Here is a 14,286-nt window from a genome sequence, read left to right as displayed (position 1 = left end):
ATAACGATGTAGAATCTTTCTTACTATCAAAGAATAGTGCTTTAAAGAAATAATCCTCGCAGTTCATAGCGCAGCTGACTCGACGTGTGATCAAATAGTCGCTGAGAGATTCAAACTCCTATCATAATCAAACTATCATCTTCTATTCTCGTCACTACCAAAAATACAGACACAATGAAAACAATATCTGCATCACTTATTTCCTGTAGCTACATTTTCTTCGTTTAACACAACTTGAATAAGCGTTCAAGCTTGAAATTTCAATACCTCCGAAGACGGTATTCTCTTATGCTCTCTGCAACAGTTTTTCATCAACACAGCTGTATCTTTTAGGTTGTCCACAAAGATACAAATAAAACCTAGTGGAAACTTGGAAGAATGAGTCAAATCCTGCAGCACTTATTAACCAAAGCGAAAAAGAAGAAACTCCAAAGAATTTCCGACAGAATTGGAAAAATTAGTGATAAAATTCTGAAATCATATTTAAATGAGTTGGACAGTCTTTATGTTGCATAAGGTTTCCTTGTTCTACCCGACTTCCTGAATCATTATCTTCGACGTTTGTTAAAACATTATCTGCATCACTTCTTCTGGTTTCTGTATCTTCTCCGGCTTTGTACTTCTTTTAGCAGCAAAGCAGATGATTTCGAAATACTGTGAAATATATTTCATCTATAGTCCACCCATTGTTCATATTACTAAACAGGGTGAGAGATTAAAAGTTTCTCATAAGTTCCTCCGTAATTATTGTGTGTTGTTAGTTTTTAGTTTCTCGAAAGCTTGTTTTTATTTACGTCGGTAACGTAGCTGAACGTAGCTGTGCCCATTAATGCGACAAAGCTGTTTAGCGGGACATGTCCGGATCGCAGCCTGAAGGCAGTTACAATTTCTGTTCTGTTCATATGACGAAATTCTGGTGAAATTGGAAAATAAAAATTAGAAATAAAATTCTGAAATCATATTTAAATGTGTTGGACAGTCTTTATGTTGCATAAGGTTTCCTTGTTTTACCTGACTTCCTGAATTATTGTCTTCGATGTTTGTTAAAACATTATCTGCATCACTTCTTCTAACTTGTGTTCTTGACGTTCTTTGTACTTCTTTTAGCAGCAAAGCAGATGCTTTCGAAATGCAGTAAATATATTTCATTTATATTCCACTCTCGTTCTTTTTTACTATTTAACACGGTTCACCTTTTCGGCTTCTTCTTTAACTTACAACTTATGCAATCAACTGCGTTGGTGTTTCTCGCAGAGCTGATGAAAGCAGCAAAAAAACTAAAGTAAGGAGAAAAAGAAAGAAATGTTGGAGTGAATAAAACAATTTGGTCCTCTAAATTATTTCGTATGTTGTTAGTATTGTTGCAAATCTTGTGGCTGAACTCTGGCTTTGGCTTTATTCTAAGAAAGCCTTTTAATATTTGTAGTTTATACGACAACAGTGTTTCGACTCGTTAGGTTTCCCGCCAACGGTTATTGTATAATTTTATAGCACTTAAATAAATAATACGTTGCTCCAACGCCATCTATCAAAAATCGAGAAAACGTCGTCGATAGACCATTTTGATATTATATTTTAATAATTTTAAATTTTTTGTTCAATTACAATAAAATATAGCCTATAGCACTCCTGAATAGCTTTCTGTTAGTGAAAGAATTTTCATGATTGGATCAGTATTGGCAAAGATTACCCCCTACATACAAACAAAGTTATAAACTTTACCTCTTTATAATATTATATATATATATATATATATATATATATATATATATATATATATATATATATATATATATATATATATATATATATATATATATATATATATATATATATATATATATTCTCAAAAAGTTGCTAGAATATGTCGTGTGTGGTATGGTCGGCAGAATTGCTATCGTGGATGTCACTACTGTGTTTATGATATATTATTCGGCTTGTACAAGACTGTAATTATACTGATGACATATTTGTATAGAAATACTAGCTGACCCCGTAAACATTGTTTTGCCATAACACAAAATTTCAAATATTATTCTCAATTTGATCGCAGCACCAACTGTCGGGACAAACTGAAATCAAAATAGAATAATATTTAATATTTGATGCTGCGATGGTAACGCAGTCTACCGGATCCAATGTAAAACATTCCAAAATTAACTACTTATAAATGAAAAATTAGTTATATAAACATTTTCCAGTGGACCAAATTGTGAATCTAAACCATCCTCGAATCCCCTTGAACTCCTTATTTGGGATTTCATTTTCATTGATGGTTTCAGCAATGCTCACACGTCGAAAGCCTTCTCACATTGTAGCCATTTTGGCTGTGGAACATTTGTTGATGTCGAAGACAAACACTTTCAAACTTTCTACACATCGCCTGCAAATGGAATAAAACATTATCTGCGTCACTTTTTTATCGTTTTGTATGGATTTTGACTTTGTAAACCTGAATGAGACAGCTGGCCGTCACTAATATTGTGGTGATAGATGAGTTTTGAAGAAAAGAAGATTAATTATGTTCGGTGGTTGTGTTTTAGCGTAACTCACATAAACATTCTCAATCATTTCTGCATACTCTCTAATTGAGACAAACAACATCTGAACCACTCATCTGTCTTTTCTCCCTATTTTTATTGTAACTCTGAATGTTACTTTCACATCCTGTAACCTAACAAAATCTCTGGTGTAGTGGTGCGAGTAGGAGCGCCTCAACGGCAGCAGTCGCGGGTTTCATTCCCATTCGTAATTGATATATGCACAGTAAAAATAGCGTAAAAACGAAAAACATTCTGAGCGTGTGTAAAACATGACTGAACTGAAAAAATTTCTGGGTGAGAGTGAGTGGAGGTGAGATGAACACTTACCTTGTAGCAGTCCCATTTGTAAGCGCTGGTTTGCAGCGAGGAGACCAGCAACATCAGCGTTTTGAAAATGAATTGCAGTGGGTGTCATCAAGAAAGTCCACAATGGCAGCGTTACTAACGACCACACTCCAAGGGGTGATAGAAAGGTCCCTGGAGAGGCAAAACTAGTACTCAGTATAGTGTACGTGGCAGTACAGGTCTGTGTAGGTACTCCTAATCAATATTAATATAATCCACTACACATTTTATACATCGTGTTATTTTATATTCGAATATTAAAATACTTCAAAGAATACAACATAACTGCCTTCATATGTCAAGCTTTCAATGTAACGTCACGATTTTTGTCACAAGTTACGTGGTAACGTTGTATATTCACATTAGAAAATTGTTTAAGATGAAAAAAAAAAAACGGTTCACTTCATCTATTAAAGAATCATTTGAATTTAATTGAATGGATGTGTCAAACTTTCGATTATTGTTTTCAAAGTGGAACGGAACATCATCTGCATCACTTTTTTTTTGAGATGTTTTATACGAGTATGTAGGTACATGAAAGTAACTTTATGTCTCTCTCGACGTGTTGGCAACTTATATGATCGTATCGTAATCTACACAATCTATTTCACCCTACCTAATTTGTGTTTTAATTGTCCATCCTAATTATTATTATACTAATAGAATAAAATTATATCTGCGCACTGGTTTACGATTAGGTTATATTTGTAACAAAAGTAAAATGTTTTCTCTACAATGTTGATAGTCTCCAATTGCTATTCTGTCTATCTCTATCTATCTATGCCTTTACATCTATTGCACATGTTTTAAGCAGTGTAATCCATGTTTGTTTCACCGCTCTTGAGATTGCGATGGCAGAGTGTTCTCTTCACAGATTTCAACTGCCTTGCTTGGGTTTGACTTTATTGTCGTTTACTAAAGGAAGCTCTCGCGACGATAACATAACTTAAACGCACACACTAATTCTGAAATTATTGCTAAATTTAAAATTTACCTTAATTTATTACAAACAACGTGCATTAGCAGAATTATTTTTGAGATCGGTAGATACGAACCAACTATGATTTTTGTCGTTGACTAGTTTTGTCTAGACTGGCAACACCTTAGACGCAACACGGTATTCCTACAATTTTTAAGTTACGCCGTGGTCATTGCTCACAGCAATTAAAACGATTCGTTTTCTTGAGAATTATACCTACTCTTAATATTTTATTCTCGCCTGTAACCGAATTATCGGTTCTGAAATAAAGTACTGGAATGGTTATATTGTTTTAGACATTTTGGAATTAACGTATTTATTTTCAATATGATATGCATATATAAATGTTATTAAGCCTATGTAATTATAATTAAAAGTCTCACGGGTTAGTCATCGAGTGAAATAACTGCGTAAATTACTATACAAAGGAAGATGCCGCCGTCACTGATTTCTACGCCACCATCAAAAGTATCAAGTCAAAAGTTGTCAAAAGAATCGTGTATAACACAAATAACATTTCATTTTATAAATTAATTCGTGACATTTATTTGGTTCTTTTTAATAGTTTTAGCGTCACTTGCGCATTAAAAGACTTCTCATAGTGTCGTTTTTTTGATTCACATTATTGTATTGTGTAGTTTGTCAGCACAGAACGGTCACAGTGTGTGAGGAATTTAGCGAAAGGTGTGGATACTTACTGTCACATTTCATAAAGAATTTTTATTCTGTAAACATTATAATGAAACTTGAAGACTAACTTCTATAACTAGGCACATAAAACTCTTATACGGACTCGTATATTACAATGTAGTAAGGGGAAGGAAGTTACACAAAAAGTCTGTATAATCCGCACAATCTCAGACTAAAGTACATTTTGTGTGAGATCAATGTCACAAGATGAAACTGCCATTTCATTGTTTGCCTTATTCAACTTCACTTTCGTACACTTTCGTTCACTTTCGTATGTTTGTAACATAGACATTACCCTTTTTTATCGTTTTCAATGCTGATGAACTTTGGTAGTCATTTAACTAGCTCTCTTCAGAAAATTGTACCTACTTTTAACTTTAAAGATAATATTAATACTATAATTCTTAATAAATACGTTCTAAACACTCCCTGCATCACTGTATTTTCACTAATCCAATATTACAATTATTTAATAACTTCAAAGTATGAAAAAATAAAATAAAAATATTCAGTGTCAGACCACGTCCTAGCTTTACTAGGCAGTCACAGGACTGTCGATTTGTAGTTCTCCCGATAAATCGCATGTGATATTATACGTATGTTTAATAAAAATCCATGGGCATTTTGAGCCCGTGGATGCAAATTTTAAATAATAATAATATTGTATAGTATTACAAACACATCAGTACCTTTGATAAACTGTTCAATACCCTCGATTAATCCTTGGTGGATTATCGCCAAAATAATCTATAAAATAAAAGTATAGACACTATTTATATACACAGTCTGCATCACTATGTCCCTCTTAGCATACCTTTAGTATGAAACAAAATACATTTTATTCCATATCTCGTCTGACACATCATTTCGTGTAGCAAAATCGCGACCAATCAAACGCTCAAATTAGAATACTCTAAGTCGGATTTCATATTATCTGCATCACCAATCTATTGCCCTATCAAAATTTTTATCAATAACTCACCTGTGTCCCTTAGTTTTTGATTTTAACAATTTGATTTTTTGAAATCGAGAAGAAAATTTAGGTCTGCATTCGCATTACGATAAATGCGTTGGTTGTTTCATTACAATTATATAGTAACCATTCTATTTCAATTAGTGCGATAAGTTAATCTACAAAGTAACTGTCTCATTGATGCAAATTATAATATTTAAATAACAACGAATAGACATCGCGATAGTGATCCCTATTGCAATTTGCACGACAGACTCGGGCTGTGTCCGTCAGTCAGTCAGTTCAGTCTATCGCAGTCCACTGCTGGACATGGATGCAAGATGTAATATTTTAATTACGAAGAATAGGCATCCCGAGAGCGATCCTCTATGTAACCATTCAGGTAACTGTGATTGCAATACAATTATTCTATAAATGAAGTGAAAGTAAAATATACTTCCCAAATTGTTATTTTTGTAGTATGAAAACGTCATCTGCATCACTTTTTTACTTTCCTTGGGTTCTTCTTCACTTCGAAATAAAAAAGTCGCTTATACTTTTACTTAAATTTTTCTCAATGACACACGACTCAACACTCTTACGGCGATTGTAATTTTGCTGCTCCTGATGTGTCGGCGACGTCGCAGACGCCGTCCGTGGTCACAGTCTCCACTGTTTATCAGCTCAAGTGGTTATTCTTAGCTTGGAGTTTCAGTTGACGTTCTGTCTTGTTCGAACACGACATCCATTAATATTTTATAATTGTCTCAAATAACGTTTATCAATCCGCAACTTAATTTGCGGCCACTGCTACAATCAATCTCGTTTTACTCCTCGTCTGCGAGTTCTTTGTCTCGCCCCGCCACCAATTCACACGATTCTCATACTACCAACCCTGGTGTAACAATCTATAGATAAATATTTATAGAAGAAGTTTTAAGAATTAATTAAGTAAGACCTACCGGACCCTAGTTGATAGATATCGATGTTTTCGCTATGATGTGATGCGTACGCTCCTCGCCGGTGACTTCGATCTTCACTTCGGATGGCCACTCCGTTGGCTGTCTTAACAAGAACGGTGGCCCCGTGAACCATCATGTTTTTAATTAACAAAACAAATTTCGCTGCGCTGATGGCAGGAGGAACAAAAATGGAAATGAAATTAATATAAATATGAAAACAAAAACTTCCTCCAAGATTATTCGCAATAAAAATAATTTGTATTTGCTTCATGGTTCGACTTCACTTCCCAAATCATTGTCTTCTAAGTGAGATAAAACATTATCTGCATAACTATGATGGTTTTATGGTATTCTGGGCAAAATATTACTTGACAAGGATCGTGTTTTGCAACCAGGTGGCTTAGTGGACCTACAGACCATATTTGGGTTCGCATTGATAGGGCCTGCATTGAGGAAAGGGTAATACTTTTTCTATCAATTAAACAAACCATTTGCGCGGCGCGTGCGATAATTATTAAATAATCGAGCTAAAATCCTTTCTGGTCTATTTGTAGTTACCTCGCCCCCACGTAGTGTAAATATCCCCCGCAGATCCAAGATCTGCGTTAGTCCTATTCCCGCGCACGTCGCTTACGTATCTATGAATCTATTCATTCATTATTTGTTGCAATCGCATCGTCATCGTAAACAATTTTTGTAAATTGCGGGTAATTGTAAATAAACGGCCGCCAGAACAGACTGCTTATCCGACTTTCTGTAACTGGAGGTTATGAAAATATTAATATATAGTTTTAATCAGATTTCTATATTTTTTGTTATTTAAATATCGACCTCTCATCATATAAATCTATGCTGTATTAAAGAAAATGAGACTGTTCTCGGTCGTCTCGTACATAAAAGTTGGACCTAAGAGAACATGACTATCAATTAACCTCGAAGATTAAGTGTAGGAGCACCTCAACAGCAGTGTCGCGGGTTTTATTTCCATAAGGAATGGATATGTGCACAGTGAAAATAGCGTATTTTATATTAAAATTATACTTTCTAAATTAATTAAATTAATGTAAGTTAGACCCAGTTACACAGAATTCTAATAGACTTATATATCAATATGTAGGTGACCGTTGATGTTGACTTTTTAGTGACATATTTCTGCTGATGTACGGATGCTTTACACCTAAGTTAAATTACAAAATTGATTACTATTGAAACAATATCTGCATCACGACTTAGAGAAAACTTTTGGTAGTAACAATAGGGTCGCAAACCCATTTACATAACATTTTCTTCATTATACACAACTCAAACGAGCACTCTTACCGTGGAGATTCAGTGCCTCCGTAGAAGGTGCACCCCTTGCACTCGTAGCCCCAGTCTTGACGCTAGTAGTGTTAGTCTGACACTAGACGCTTGTCAACGCACACATTGATTAAGTTACGATCCGTGTCCTACACGGACAAATCCTATGCCCATATCGCCTTTACGACTGAGCTGACCGAAGCTGTTTTATTCTTTATCGTAGGTATCACTGTCAGGTTTTCCTTATTAGTTTCTCATATGTTATATGGTACTTCGACATTTTATGTATGTAGATATTTAATGACTAGGAGTCATTCAAGTACGCTGCTACACACACATTGATTATTGCATACCTTCTTATGTTTATTTTTATGAGTCTTCAAGGACGCCTGTTCTAAGAAGCATGCTTCGCATATATCCCAAGTGAACGTACCACAATGGTCGATCATTTGTTTTTGTTTTTTAGGGAATCAAAATAAAGAAACACACAATTACACAGAGTACAAGTCAAATTATTTAATGTGAGGAGTTTCAATAATTCGTTGGTGACCGGGTGTACATCATCACATCGCTTGAAAATGGAATAAAACATTATCTGCATCACTTAATGTTTAAATTTAATAATTTTTTCATATTTTTAGAAACTTATTCAATCCCATGTCTTTTCATCACAAATATATTCGTGAATCTTTTAATAGGCATGCATTTCTTAATCTACACGACCTATTTTTTACGAATCAGTTTGTGTTTCAACTGTTTATCCTAATCATTACTTTACTAATAGGATCAATTATCATCTGCGTCATTGGCTTACAATTAGGTAGTATTTGTAGCAAATCGAAAAAAAAGAAGTCTATTAATCATTTGATAAGTAGAGAATGGCCTAGCGTCGTCAAAGGATAATGTTGTTGCGATTTCATTTAAGTTTTCTTGGAGTAAGTAGTAATTGACTTTGTCATTGACTTGTTATAGCTGTGACAAAAACTCAGTGTGATTATAAAACAATTGTTTTAATTAGGAAATATATTTTATATAAAGCATTCATATGTACTGACTTATAATCTCTATAAAATTTGTATTGTAAATTAAAGTCAAATTGAAATTATTATTTTTTTCCTCGGCAATTTATTAGTATTGTAATTGAACATGCTTGGCTAAACATTATACTCATACACATTACAGCGCTATAGAGTTCGATAAGTATCTACTCTTATGTTTTGTGTTTAAACTATGCTTAACAACAATAATAATTACACCAATAAACTACACATACTGACTAAACCAAGCTCTCGCGACAATAACATCACTTGAACCCACACGTTTATTCTGAAATTATTGCTAAATTTACAATTTACCTTAATTTATTACAAACTACGTGCATTAACAGAATTATTTTTGAGATCGGTAGAGACGAACCAACTATGATTTTTGTCGTTGACTAGATTTGACTAGACTTAGGCAACACGGTATTCCTACCATTTTTAAGTTACACCGTGGTCATTGCTCACAGCAATTTAAACGATCCGATTTCTTGAGAATTATACCTACTCTTAATATTTCATTCTGGCCTGTAACCGAATTATTGGATCTGAAATAAAGTACTGGAATGGTTATATCGTTTTAGACATTTGAAGTAAGTTTTTATTACATAGTTTATTTAACAGTAGCAGCAAAACATCACTACAGTCTCGATCTGTGCTCTTGTAGTTTATTGCACATGAAAAATAATACAATGGTCACAGGCAGTTGTTCAACCTCACTTCTGAAATTGCTTTTTTCTAAACATTATCTGCATCACTGGCTCCACATTTCAAGCAATCTTAAGTCAAACGTCAGCACAAAATTTAATGAAAAATGAGTTGGACAGTCTTTATGTTGAATCAGGTTTCCTTGCTCTACCTGACTTTCTAAGTGATTGTCTTCGACGAGTGTTTAAACATCACCTGCATCACTGCTTTTTGCTTTTAGTGACTGTATTTTGATGACTGTATTTTGATAACTCTGACAACAAAAAAGTGTGTGTAGTTGTGTACGCACGTAAGTTACGTTAACTCCCTATCTTTTCTCAAAATCCCTGTGGTTTGGTCTTTTTATCAGGCATAGAGCGGCTAGAGTGCGAGTCTTCATTGCCGCCATCTTCATATAATAGTACTACTTGTAGTTCTACTTGTATTTGCTTTGTTGATATGTGCTTTATTATGTTTGAATATAATTATATCATATATTCAAATATTACATACAGATTCGTAATAAAATTGTATAGTAATACAAACACCTCAGTAACTCTGATAAACTGTTCAATACCCTCGATTAATCCTCCGTGGGCTATCTCCAAAAAAATCTATACAATGATAGTATATACACTATCTATATATACACGTAGACGCAATGAATGAGTTCTTACTGACAAAATATTGACCTCGCTAACCTCTCAACAATTTTTTTTATCTTTCTCAAAGCAACATAATTAGCTCTTTCAAACATCCAACCATTCGACCGTGGACATACTATATCCACCAATATGTCGTTTTAGTTTCAATCAACGTACTAAAAGTACAATTTATTGATAAACGAATACTCTCTTGGTATACGTCAAGCGTGATGTCAAGAATAAATAAAATCAAATAATACTGTGAGAACCTCCAGCTCTATCATGAACTGCTCGACTTTCTTCATTTTTCACTTTCTGAGTTTTCATTCTAAAAGATATAAAACATTATCCGCATCACTTTCTGTTGGTTTTGGTGGTTTTAATAGATTTATACAACTTCTAAGATTATTTAGTCTACAAGAAAGACATTTTGTATTTATAATTGCGTCACAGCATATTTATAATTGTTTGTAATAATATTTTGTATGTTCACAAAATATCGATTATTTTGACAATAATAGTATTAAACGTTATAAACCTAAACACGAAAGGAACGACCAAACTGTAATTCCAGTAAACGAAAAGCAGACGTTTATATAATAAAATGTGACTAACGATTATACAATTGGTGGGGCAGAGGACTTTCACAGTATTTTGCCATCGCATTTTATTCTCATGGTTTTGCCTAATCTTAAACAGGGACGGCTGAACAACAGAGTATGATGTGTCACCTACGTGTAGGAAATTATCTAACTCATTACGAAGCATGTAATAGCTTGTGGCGAAAATCTGTATTTGTGGAATGTGCCGTTAATTGACACTGTGGTAACTTTAACCCATTACTTCCCAAGCATCGAAAACATTGGAATTTTTTGATAAAATCTTTAAATTAAATTCATAATATATTAAGAAAAAATATTTTGACAAAAAATAAAATAAAAAAATTACCTTCCTTGCTGAGTCAGTCTGTCCTATAAATATGACAATGGGGACATGTGATCAGAAATAATAAAAGTGAACAATTATTAGAAAATTCGCTTTATTTGAAAACAATGACAACAAACTGTTTTTAAAAAAAATTGATGGGCTTATTTTGTATGATAAGGTATAAAACAATCACTGCAAAGTGTTTTTTCACATTTAACACAAAAGGTTAGAGGTTTTTTTTTACAGCCTTGTCCTTGGCAACGCCTCTGTTTGTCCCTCTTCGTCATGTAGTGACCAAAATTATCAAACCTGACAGGTTGTAAAAGAACTTCTGAAGAACCTGGTGTAGGTTTACTTGCCTTGCCTTCCAATTTTTTAATCCAAGAATAACAAACCCTTCGTCTAAAATCTAGCAGAGGGATGTTTTCATCTTTATTTACCTGGTTGTAAATAATCCATGCATTCACTAGGTACATGTCTAAAATACGGGTGACTAGAGGCCAATACCATTTTTTACCTCTAAAGCGGATTGGATATTTAGAAATCAGCCAATCATGTTTATCCACTCCTCCCATGTTTTTATTATAATTATGAATAAGCCTTGGCTGATTCACGGCTATTTTGGCCTTTTCTTTCTTTGAGTACCTATTAGTTTTTACAAAAGGTTCAACAGTATCAAAATTAGTCAAAAGACATACTACATTATTGTCATGCCATTTCACGCATAATATTTCATTATTTTTATCAAAACGATGATCGGAATAACCTCGGTCTTTCTTTTTCATCTCTTGTTTGGTCATGATAGGACATTTCTTAGTTCTATTGTCTCTGACTGTCCCTGTAGCTCTGAACCCTTGAGATTTCAAATCAATCAACAATTGCATGCTGCAGAAAAAGTTATCGAAATAGACTGCATGTGATCTGGGATCTGTACATACAGAGAGCAACTTTTTTACAACTGCTGAACCCAAGCCGTCGCCAGTACTAGCAGGGATTTGAGCATCCTTGCCTGTATAAAGCGAAAAGTTATAACAATATCCGCTGACTCCACACAGTGCCCAAAACTTGTACCCAAACCTCACTGGTTTACCTTTAATAAATTGTTTGATTCCATGGTGACCAAAGTATTTGACGATCATTTCATCAACAGCTAAATTGGATTCAAATATCCCAAACTTTCGGAATGATTCATTAGCTTTATCGATAAATGGACGAATTTTGAAAGCTTTGTCAGTATTATCAATTCTTGAGTTGTCATTGAAATGTAAAAAGGATTTAATTTTGTCAAAACGATTACGAGACATTGCTCGCTCAACAAATGGGATGTGTACATCATCATCTCTACACCAATATAGTTTACTTTGAGGCAAGTGGTGATACGAAGAGAAAAACAAAATTCCTATAAAGACTTTTAACTCATTTACAGTTATATTGAAGTTCAAATCATTTTTATAATGTTTGGCGTAGGTTACGGTTTCCTGTACAATATATTCTAGAATATCGTCACACAAAAAAAATTCGAATATTTCTACCGCTGATTCCCCTTCCAACTCCGTTATCATATTTTCTAAACATTTTTGAGCAGTATTAGATTCCGGCTGTATATCAGAATATACTGGTTCACACTTACGCCAAGTGAATGTCTTGCTTGTCCGAGATGTGGTTTGAGTAGGATGATCTTCCTCGTCGTTATCAATTGTACACGAAAATTCCACTTGACCAGCTACATCTGACACTGACGAAACTCCCATGTCGTCTTCAGGACCTTCTTCTATGTCAGTCATTTCATCTACTTCATCCGGAGGCAATATGGCAACTTCAATGTCATTCAACTCATCATCACTACAACCTTCAATATCTTGAAGATAGTCTATGATTTCTGACACCTTCAAAGCTTTTTTAAATGTTTTTTTTACTGGATCCATGACCTATAAATAATAATAAAAAATATAGCTACACGTTTATCAATACGAATAGGTATAATATTTGATAAAGAACAAAATAAAAATATTTTTACTTACCTTTTTCAACCTTATGAACAATTGAATTTTTTAACTCTAGTTCGATAAAAGAAATAATCACAATCGTGTCACGAGATATAATGTGTTCAGCGTAGACTTATCGACTAATGTAAAAACAAGCAAGACCCGCAAGAAACAAACAATTGACACGTTTGAACCTGTACGTAGCGTAACAGGATCGAACGCGCTTTCGCGGCAAATTGTACAGACATGTTCCCAGTGTCATATTTATAGTACGGCTTATTTTTAATGTATACCACAAGTTCCCAAATCATATTTTGTTTTTGTTTTTATTTGTTATATATTTGATAGAGATCTAAAAATCAGTTTTATGTACTTTGAAGTCGGTAACCTTTTTCTTTTATGGTATTTAAAATCGGAACATAATGCTCTTCTTGAGGTAACAAAAAAGATCAGTTTAAAAAAAAATACAGTAAAATTGCGTACACATTTTTTATAGTGAAGAAAAATTATTTTATTAGAAAAATATTGTAAAAATATGATTTTCATCAAAAATAATAAAAATAAAAGGCCTAACATGTAAAAAAAATATATGAAAATAGTGTCTTAAAAATAGGACACTGGGGAGGAATGGGTTTAGCGTTATCAGAGCCACGTCGCAACTCGTATAGTTTCGACTTTATCCCATAATCATACAACAATTCTCCTATCAGACGCCGTGGCTATTTTCATCTCATCACTTGATAAACTGTTGCGAGCTAACTATGTAATGACAACTGACGGCAGCGGTGAAACTAAACGTGTTTCTTGCAATTGTTCGGAATACGCTCTCGAATCTTCAAGTATGCCGTTCATGTGTGTCAGTAATGTGTTTGCCACAATTAAAGACGATGGTGTGTGTGACGTCACAAAACATTATCGACATGATTTAGTACGGAGGTCGGCTGTAGAATACTTTTTGATGTCGTAGACAAACGCTTTCAGACTTTCTACACATCGCCTGCAAATGAAAATAAAACATTATCTGCGTCACTGACTTCGATGACAATGTTTTTAATTATGCTAGTCGCCTGTTACCTATAACACAAGCATTAAGTTGCTTACTTTAGGAACAGACGACCGTGTGTGTATTGTGTAGATATTTATTTATTTATTTGAACAGGGTTGGAGTTTGACTTTTTAAACCTGCATCAGACAGCTGGCCTTCACTGATATCGTGGCGATGGACACGTTTCG

At 34.0% G+C, this 14,286-nt stretch overlaps 1 protein-coding gene across 1 annotated transcript; it reads right to left on the bottom strand.

The window, feature by feature from the left end:
- Positions 1 to 564: 564 nt before the first annotated feature.
- LOC123666926 (piggyBac transposable element-derived protein 3-like) lies at positions 565 to 12,993 on the bottom strand. The gene is made up of 4 exons (XM_045600942.1): positions 11,313 to 12,993; positions 2,871 to 3,020; positions 1,012 to 1,121; positions 565 to 654 (listed from the first exon to the last, which is right to left on the bottom strand). The coding sequence occupies exons 1-4, from the start codon at positions 12,991 to 12,993 to the stop codon at positions 565 to 567; spliced, it is 2,031 nt and encodes a 676-aa protein (XP_045456898.1).
- Positions 12,994 to 14,286: the final 1,293 nt, after the last annotated feature.

Source organism: Melitaea cinxia, chromosome 27, assembly GCF_905220565.1.
Source record: "Melitaea cinxia chromosome 27, ilMelCinx1.1, whole genome shotgun sequence".
NCBI classification, from domain to species: Eukaryota; Metazoa; Arthropoda; class Insecta; order Lepidoptera; family Nymphalidae; genus Melitaea; species Melitaea cinxia.
The sequence above is the reverse complement of the archived record's forward strand: the minus strand, read 5'-3'. Positions and strand labels throughout refer to the sequence as shown.

Bases quoted from the DNA above. Each gene is read 5' to 3' on its own strand.
- LOC123666926 (XM_045600942.1), bottom strand. From the start codon at position 12,993: ATGGATCCAGTAAAAAAAACATTTAAAAAAGCTTTGAAGGTGTCAGAA. The intron at 1,122-2,870 runs GTAAGTGTTCAT...GCATTTCGAAAG, and splicing joins ACAAATGGGACTGCTACAAG to CATCTGCTTTGCTGCTAAAA. The intron at 655-1,011 runs GTAAAACAAGGA...TATATTTCACAG, and splicing joins ACAATAATTCAGGAAGTCAG to TATTTCGAAATCATCTGCTT.